We start from the raw sequence: 9,888 nt of genomic DNA, 5'->3' as shown, positions 1-9,888 counted from the left end.
CATATTTCTACAGCTGAAGTCAGTGAACTCAGCTTTACTTTCTGCAACTTCCACCTAATGGTTTATTTCTTACATAACTGTCACTAGATAACATTAGAATTTTGAAATGCTGCAATTCATGTTAAGTGCCATAGCTTATTGGGAACTGGTGCCATGACTTCTTTTTTTCCAGACTCTGTATGTGACACTAATTGCCTCGATGGTGTCTTTTGACCCTGTTAAATGCTAGTTTCTGCACAATTTCTTTTGCTCACTGCCAATCTGTTTACTTGTTAACAAGCTACGTAAACCTGGTGAAATGGCTTGGGAAAATGTGGATGTGTAAGGAGGAGATATAAAAGCTAGGGAATGTGGAGACAGGAGAGAAGATGCAGTCAGAAGGCTGTTGGTTCCCCAAACTGCGTATGTGTGAGTGTGGGTGTATGTGCAAAAGGGGGGGGGGGAGGAGGGGAGTTGGTGAGTGTTTTTGACTGCAGCTTGCTCAAACCGTGTCTTGGTATGTTGCTGAAAGTACAGCTTCCAGTAAAGACTGAAAAATTCAAAAGATTGAAAAATCTCCAGTAATAACAAGAAATGACTTCCACGCATGAATAACCTCTCTAAACACGTGAAAGCAATTATATCTGAAGCATTTCCCTGTTGTGTGCTTATTCTTTCTATCCGGTGCCTTTTTCCTTGTGCTGAATGTGGTTACAAAACCTTGTCGTTAGATCTCTGGCTTGCTCGTGGTTCTGACCATCCACTTTGGAGAACCGTGTGTATTTACACTGTTAACGATTTAAACTATATGAAAACTCAAAGTATTAAATGCACCCAGAATTACTAGTAAAGCAGTCTGTGTAATCTAGGACTGAAATGTGCTTTGGTTTGGGACGTTTCATTTGGTATCTGTCTATCTCTGCCACCTACATAAATAATTGCAACAGAGACCAGCTTGCAAATAGGAGTTGTTACATTTTTCTTAATTGCTGTAAGCAAAGATACTGCACTGTTTAAAGTCCCTCCTACAAAACAAGTGCTACTGAACTAAAAGCTTGCACTGAAACTTGCAGCATATACTCCCTGGCCTGGAATTACAACAATAATAAAATTGGGCTATAAACTTGGGAAACACAACCATCAAGCTTGCATTTATCTTTTCTTTTACATGAACAAGAATAAGGTATTTAAAGATTCAATTACAACAAAGTGGATACATTAGTTAAAAATACTAAGATAATAACATTCTAGACAAATGTGATTCTAGTACCTCTACAGCAAAAATGTATTCCTTTAATGCTTTCTCTACATTTTCCCTAGACAAATGTGATCTTAGTATCTGTTGATATACCTTTATCTGTTAATATTTCAAGTAATGTTTCTATTTTAACTGAAAATGCATGAAAACGTTTTTTTCCTTGTTCATTTGAAACCCAAGTGCTGCTGTTGTCATAAACTGTTTTCCTTCCATAGCCAAAACAATGGTATGGAGAGATTTCACATAGTTCTTCAGCTGCTTTTTTTTTTAATTGTCCCAACTCAAAGTTCTTTGTGATAGCATGTGGCCAGCCATCTCATGAGTCATGTACTGCCCGTCTCATTAGGGTGCTGAATCGCTGGATCTTTGGGTACGCTAAGCCTCAAGAATCTGAATGAAGTCCAGATGTTATCCTTATCTCATCTCCAGTATCCTGTGGATAGATAGATTTGAATCTGTGGATGCTGGGAACCCACAGGTCAATAGCTATAGGAGTTTGGGGGCTGGGGAGAGGCGGTTTGCTGTGTAAGGGGGTTATGGTGGGGGGTACATTTCCATTTTTAGTGCCATATTAAAGCACAAAGTTATCTGGGGTGCTTTCTAAACGCAAACCTTTCACTTGGCATGAAGGGGGAAAGGAGGCTTTGGTGCAATTTCAGGGCTGCTTGAGTAGCCCTACAAAACCTTCTGTTCATACGTTGTGCATGCTGTTGTACTGTTTTCTAAGCTGTTTTGTTGCTGATATTTTTCTAGCCTTTTTATTTCAGCCTCCTAAGGAGTTGTTCAGAACACATTGATTTTTCTACCCAGGGCAATGTCTCTGTCTTGTGTTACCCAGGTTGACACTATATAGAAGCCCAGCTGAGACTCAGCTATTCATGGATTCATTTATCTTTTGATCACTTATTCCCTAGCTTGGAGAAGTGAACAACTTTAGGTCAGGTAACAATGAATGCTGTGAAGAAGAGGTAGATGTTAAAGGGAAAAAAAAAAAACACAAGAAAAGATTAAGAAGCGACATATGAAATGACTTTTACAATAGGTGAGCTCAAAATTTGGCTAGCATGAGAGCATGTACATTATGAAATATGATCATTAAAAGATATCTAACCAGTGAAAATGGAATTTTTGCTCCCTTCTTCTCTTGTTAACTCAGTAGATGACTTTTCTAGAAACTATTCCTTCATAGACTTTGTTCCCTGGGTAAGTTCACCTTTCTTTTTTTCTATGACAAAAAAAAACAAAAACAAAAAAAAACTGAAGTCTAGGGCATCAGCATTATGATGTGAATTACTTTGAAAAGAGAACTTTCAGAAAAACTTTTTTTTGTATGTATATAATTCAGCCTCTCTGGGCAACCTGTTCCATTGCCTTACTCACCACCCTCTGAGTCAAGAATTTCTTCCTGATATCTAATCTAAATCCACTCTCTTTCAATATAAAACCATTGCCCCTAGTCCTGTCACTACAGGCAATTGTAAAGAATTGTGGTTCAAGTTGAAGTCCAGATGCATAAATTAGGGTGGTGACTTAAGAAATGGTGTACATTTAAACTGTTTGCAGAATTTATAGGCACATCTGATTTATTTGGATATTATGATGTTATATTAATCTCAGTGACTGGATTTTTTTTCCAGAGATTGATAGTCATTCTAGTTTCAGTTCACATTTGCAAGCTTTGTCCTACTGGAACACCTACATCCGTTTACTTTATGCTGCCAATCTGCCTATACAGTGAGAATTTTTTATCACACAAACAAAATGTATGTTGTTTTTCTTAGTTTGACACCTGTCAGTACAGTCATCAATATAAACAACAGTAAGCTTATTCGTCTTGCTGTCACTTCTGGGATGATCTTGTTTGGGAGGGTTGGGGGTGGGAAGCTTTACTGAGTTGCTTGATCTCAAATGTTTATGGAAAATATCCTTGCTCTTTCTGCAGTATTGTTCCCCTAAGTCAGGGATTCCCTTAAATACTGGAATAAAGACTTCATTTCCATTCCTCAGAATTTGGCAGAAGAAATGAAAAAGCATATAAAAAACCAGCGTGTAAGCAGCTGATGTGAAGAGATCTGTACTTCTCATACCTACAATACCAGTAAACACGCATCTCCTTGCTTTCCCCTTATCCATTGCTTTTCTTCATCTTTTGTATGTAATAAAAAAAAGTTACGTGTTATTTCAAGAGTCTTGGCATGACTCTTTCAGCAGGCATACCACAATAAGACCCCATCATTATGATGATGATAGAAAATTGCAGTAAGACTTCTTCAACAATCAGTCTTTTCCTTTCATAAATGTCTGTTTGATTTGTTATCAAAGGCATTTTTGGCTGAAGATTGAAAGATTTCCACATCCTCTAAACCAAAATTATGTCTAGGGATTTGGGGTATGGGGTTAAGCAGGACAATACATCTCTGCATTAAGCAATAGCGCAGGAATTATTCCAGCTGAAAAAAACAGAAGCCTTACAAATACAAAGGGGAGCATTCACATGCACCAGTGTAGATGATCAATGGCAAAAATATTAATCAGTTTCATCCTTCTTACTCTTGCTGTTATTTCCAGATATCCTGTCTGTTTTCTTCAGTGCAGTCAAGCCCATCATGGGTTTTAGTAATGAATTGTGAAGAATTAAAGAGGAGGAGCTTCCTTTTGTAGAAATCCAGACATTGCTCTTCACTCATATGAAGTTGTTAGGGTTGGCAGTGTCGTAGGTTCATTGCTGGGCAGTTACAAGGAAAGCCTCTGTGGGTACCAGATTCTTGAGCACTTGTTAGCCTCTCAGGAGTTTGGGCCATCAACTAAATTGTTATAGGAAAGGAAGATAGCAGCATGCTTTCCTGGGCTGCTTTGAACCAGGCATCTCTCCTGCTACCAGGAATGAAATGCCAGCAGAATTCTATTATGGGTGGAAGATATAAATGCCTACTCTTCCCAGGGCCTAAAATTTCAAGGAGGTAGGTCCTGCTTGCTTCAGAAACAAGCTGCTCTTCTCCAGTGCTTGGCCTTGAGAAAGCTAGTAACCTCTCTGGTCTGGCTGTTTGCTGCAAAGACAGAGGCTTTCTACCCAGATGGTCATTAGTCTAATTTAGCCACTTCTCTGTTCAAGGTTGTGTATGCAACCCCCCAAATATGGTTCCTATCATCTTCCCTTTGGAAGGTTTTGAACAAAATAAATTGACTACTGCAGCGAACTGTGGTGATGTTAGACTTAAATTCAGAGAGGAAGAAGAAATGGAGGAGAAAACTGGACAGAAAGTCTGCAAAGGATGACCACTACAAGCTCCTTGCTTCAAGGGATTAGGGTAGTATTTTTGTTCACAGCTACTGATCAAGGACAAAAGTTCATCTCCTGCATACTTAAGAAGGGTTATAAATAGTTGTGAAAGGTGGGGCAGGACCTTTTTGCAGTACTTTGGGTGAATGCATCTGAAGTTCTCCACAAAGTTGGTGCTTATTGTCACCATCTAGAAGAACCACCAGTTCCTGCAAGAGAGGGGAAAAAACAAATGAACAAATAAATAAAAACCTACTAGTTTTGTGCTATAGGCCTCTTCCTTCCTGACAGACCCTAAAAGGCAAAATCGGTCAGGCTGACGTGTAACATGTTACTGACAACTGTAGGTAAAATGAAATGGACTCGAGATGTGGTATAAAATGTGCAATGAATTTACTTCCAGGTCCTGCCAAAAAAATACAGATGCCAGAGCACTGGGAGTTTTCTGAATCCTTGCTTGTTGGCTGTGGGTGTAGTCTGTTTATCTCCTTGTGCATCTTACTGTACACAGTAACAATACAGTTTGGGAGTGATATATTGGATAGGGGTGGTTAGAGCTAAATGAGTGCTGTAAACTGAGATATGTAATGCTAGGATTATGCAATGATGGAGCCACTCGCCCTGGAACCTGATCCACTTTTTTTGGTAACTGAAAAAAGAAAAGGCCGTTAGCAAGGTAATAATTCAGACATTGACGCATATGTGAGGTGATCTCTCCGTTCTTTAGTTTTTGGCACAGACCCAGCTCTGTGGAGGCAGGCAGTGTGACAGAACCCAGGGAAACTGGCACACATAGCTGAAATATTGCAGTAGGGACTGTACCACAATATCAGATTTGTATCAGTGCCCCACTTTACAGAACATTAGCAATCATATCTACAGCATGATGGTAAACTTGGCTTTTATTGCTGCAGGCTAAGCTTGGGACCTGAAGTTCATAAATCAATTTAGTGTCTTTGAGGTCACTGTCTGATTAACTTCTTGCCCAGTGGGATCCGTGTGCAATCCAGTATTAAGGCTATTTCTTTCACAAATGGTTTGGTATTTATCTTGAATCTTCCATCCCTAACCTACAGATCTACATCAGGGAGTTGCATGCTTCACACTGATGCAATTAACATTTCTCACGGATCAGTCTGTGGGGTCCTTGCTTGGCTTGAGGTTGTGTGGTCTAAATGGGGCTGTATTAGAGGACCTTTGAACATGAGACCAAGAGAGCAGGACTGGCAACGTGGACTGCAGAGCAGACTAGATGGCTGGTGGGGTCTTCTGCTGTAAGGCTTTGTTCAGGCGGTGGTTTGGGCATGAAGAATGCCTCTCTTTTGGGTTTTAGCAGCTAAGAGGTTTGTGGTGGAGAATCAATTAACCAGCATGCCTAGGTATGTGGTGTTGGTTTTGCACTTGATGGGGAGAGTCTAGCTTGTAGTATTTTCACCACAGCAAAATTAAGGTGAGAAATCTGCTGGTACTTTGCATTTATGTGAGGTACATGTGGCCTATATGTATATATAGGAAGCCAATCCTCATGAAAACTTCTATAGTCCTACAGGACGGCTGCCTGTCCTGGGAAGCCATTCGAATAGGTGTAAATCATGGAAGCAATTTGATGTGAACTCCATTAGCATGATTTCTTAACACTGCAAGATCTTGCCATTCTTAATGGCTTTTAAGGCAAAAAAAGGCCCGTTATGATCAGCTATATTTGGCATTTAGTAGGACAAGCTGAAATGTACTCGGTGTTAATTCTGGTACTGAGACATATAATTAGTGTATTCTTTTGTGCTATGTGTTTTTTGTTCATTCCTTCATGATTTTGATGTCATGACATCTTTTGAATGGTTTATCTTTACTTCTTCTTGATTTGCTTCCTAAATAAATCATAGCTAACCTGAAGTTAAATTAGCCCTCTGCATGTGTGTGTGTGTAAAGTCTTGATTTACATGCTGTTTGAAGTAAATTGCATAGACCTAGCAATTGCAAGTTACCAAAGTATTAGGGGACGCTTTCCTACAAAATTGAAATCAAACTGTTTTACTGCAGCAATTAAATGTGATTTATGATATAGTCTTTAATTATGTCATTGCCTTCTTTCCTTCAAAACAGAAGGAAGCAAAATGCATTCAGCTGAAGGAAGGAGAGAAAAAAAGACAGATTATGTTCAGACATGGATAAAAATTGCTTTTGGGAGATGTTTCTTTTATTGTTTGGTGGATCACATGGCCTAAGTGGTTGAAAAATTATTCAAAATCAATTATGTCTATTACATAAGAATACCACACCCAGTATAAGCAGTTTTAATGAATAAACAATGACTCACAAATTATAGACATTCTTTGAAGAGGTAGTATCTCGGGTGCGATTCACTTTGTCTTACTTAAGCCCTTAAAATTTGGGGACATCTGAGCTGGTCAATGGTTTTCAATTTTTTAATGGTATCTTTTTCCTACGTAGACTACAATATTACAGTTGTGTTTGATGCCTTGCAGTGGGTATAAGCTGGATAAAAGTCCCTTGCAAGAAATGTTCTCTCTATGAAACCTGAGTTTAAAACAGAGTACTACTTTTTTCTGACATCAACAAATTCAAGGTATTGCGCAACTTGGAAAATGTTTCAGTTTCAAGCCATCAGTATTAAATTGTTCCTTGAGAATACCTCTTAACTACTTAATTATTAGTTAATCTTTAAAAGTCAATATTAATAAAGCTGAACTTGGCAGTACTGATGCTTTTATTTTAACGTCAACAAACCAGGTAGTCTCCAAAATCTGCTAGTTGCAAGATCAGTCTGACAGCTCCGTCCTGTATACCAAATCAATGTTGATTGCCACAGTGGCTGCACAAATAACTTAGCCAAAAGGCTTTCAGTGTAATATCCTCTAATCTTAATGTAATTTTAAGAGGTCTGTAAGGCTAACACTAGCGTCTACAATCTTGTGCTGAAGTTGGACTCCTGTGGTTCAAGGATGGCCTTGACTTATCTGAGTTGATCCATCTTAAAACTTTGTAACAGTCAAAAATATTCCACACCTTGTTTTGGATAAGTTTTTGTTGTTGTTCTGTTTTGTTTTTTAAATTGCTTAGAAATAACTTTAGGAAATGAAAACGTGCTATGAAAATGTGATTATGCATTGCAGTGTGACACTCCTGTGGAGGAGCTATGCTGAAGTTTAATGTGTCTTCAGTGACACATCTTCCTTGGCTTCTTGAGAATAATTTCTTAGGACTGACCTCCGTAGTTACATGCAGTTGTAATTTTGCAAGGAATTTCAGCATAATGGTTATTTGCCGATACATGTCATTGCAGTTTTGGAATGGGCCAAACTCTGGTCAGCTACCTTAGGTGAAAGAAACATCCCACTGTCTATTGCTTGTGTGACTTAAGAGTGTTTAAAAAAAAATAAAATAAAAAAAAATTATACTGTGCAGTTCCACAGATGTCTGAGAAAACTCTAAAATGAGAATAACTTTTTGACTCTAAGAATTGATTGGAGTCCTAGAAAAGAACTTAAACTCATTAGATTATTTTTGTAACATCTAGTTTTGTTCTCAATAGAGGGATTGAAGTTCAAGTTTTTGAAATTAAAAAATACCGTATGTAAAAACTAACTGCTTAATTCTAGGTTTTCTAGTGGTAGCATGCATTCCTTTAGCAATTTAAGGAAAAATGAAATGGTGATAATTTAGCAGCTCCTTAAAGAGCTGTGTCCTCTCCTTTGCTCTTTTACCAAGCACTGTTCGTTTGTTCCAACACTAATTTCTTTAATTACTGTGGTAACCAGTAACTTTGGTCTGGATGCACACAGATGCCACAGCACTTTTAATTGTGTGCCTGAAGTCCTGCTCAGTGATGGAGATGGTCAGGATCCTCAGAAGAAGGCTTGTAATAAGCTTGTGACTGACCTGGAGACCTCTGAGCTAAGCAAAAATAAATGCCTTTCTTAGCATTTGATTCCTGTACTCAACTGAGATAAAATGCTTTTGGGCCATTCTGGAAATTTTGTGTCCTTCCTGATTTGTGTGTGTGTTACTAATCTGAGTGTTGATAAGAAATCGGTTGCTTGTTCACTTCAACGGACTTGTGCAGAGGGGGAATCTAGTAAGAAGAATCTCAATGAGTTCAGGCTTGAGAAGGGTACTGCGTTGATGGTCTCTTTTGAGATGGAGTGGGGTAATGCCAGAAGCAAATTTCTTTTGTGGAAAAGAGCTTTGCTGCAAACCTGTAGGCAATGTTTCTGGCATCAGGTATCTTAAGTCCTTTGTAAGACATTGTTCTTGTGTTCTTGTTCACTGCTTTTCACCCCATATATATAAAGTAGCCCCACTAGTATAGTCTTACCACTTGCCAGCTAATGGGAATTGATGTGCATGTGGTAACAAAGACATGCCAGAGTGGTTCCTTAGTCACACTGCCTTAGGTGCAAGTGGCAGGGGGAAAAAAAAAATATTTCATGCCGGATATCATGAGTGTACAAGCTGTAAAATGAAGTAGGAGATAAAAGACTCTTTCTTAGCACTTCTGTTTCAAATTTAATTTATGCTTTTCGGTATAGCTGGTATTGCTTTAGAATACAACAATAAGTATTACCACAGAACTTAGCTGAAGATTGTGTTGCAATAGCGGAAACTGTTTGAAGATGTTGAATCTGACTTCTTTTGAGGCACAAAGAACTGTTTTTAAAAAGACTTTTTAAAAGTTTAATATTTAAAAAAAAAAAAGAGAATATGAACTATGTGTTGAACTGTTCTCAGATGTTCTTGCTAGTCCTGATTTTGTATGCATGTGTCAAATTAACTCTTAATTATTATTTTTATAGACAGTTACTGGGAAAAGCTTTGAAACCAAAGACTTTCGAGCAGCTCTAGAAAATGGAGTCCTGTTGTGCGAGTGAGTATTGACTTACCTACGCTAAAATGCTTCAGTTAGCTGGCCTCTTCCCTTCTTGGCCTGTTGGAATTTTTTAAGTAACAAAAATATTGTGAAGTAAGCATATAAAAATATATATTGTTTGAAAGCTGTTCTTCCTTCCCATGGCAAATATCTGCTTTCTAGATCTACACATTCCATGTGTTGTCCAACACACTTCCTTGTGTCTTAGCTGGAACATTGTGCTAATCCTCTGGCTTGTTGATTAATTATTTTGGCTGTAATGCTTGTGGCATCACTGGACTTGCTCTTCAGCTTATGCATGGCTGTGATCAAGATACTCAGTTACTTGTCAGCCCGGTGGTGGTGGTTTCCCTGCTTCTCCACAAGAAATTGTTGTAAACTCCATGTGCTAGCTGTTCTCTAAATCCTGAAAGAGAGTTATTCCTCACAGAGAACTTGACACCCATAGAACATTTCTTTTAAAAAGTACTTAATTTCAGAAGT

At 38.4% G+C, this 9,888-nt stretch overlaps 1 protein-coding gene across 35 annotated transcripts in view; it reads left to right on the top strand.

Moving 5' to 3' along the window:
• LMO7 (LIM domain 7) overlaps positions 1–9,888 on the top strand; it is a 130,329-nt gene that overhangs the window by 24,800 nt on the left and 95,641 nt on the right. For 34 of the 35 annotated variants that reach the window (XM_040540154.1, XM_040540144.1, XM_040540108.1 and 31 more), the window contains exon 2: positions 9,332–9,402. In XM_040540154.1, coding sequence (XP_040396088.1) covers positions 9,332–9,402 — 71 coding nt within the window. Of the gene's footprint in view, positions 1–383; positions 403–9,331; positions 9,403–9,888 lie in introns of those variants that run through there. The other variant, XM_040539921.1, reaches the window with a different exon arrangement.

This window comes from Cygnus olor, chromosome 1, assembly GCF_009769625.2.
Source record: "Cygnus olor isolate bCygOlo1 chromosome 1, bCygOlo1.pri.v2, whole genome shotgun sequence".
In the NCBI taxonomy this organism is placed as follows: domain Eukaryota; kingdom Metazoa; phylum Chordata; class Aves; order Anseriformes; family Anatidae; genus Cygnus; species Cygnus olor.
Note: the sequence above shows the minus strand (reverse complement) of the source record. Positions and strands in the feature narration are given on the sequence as shown.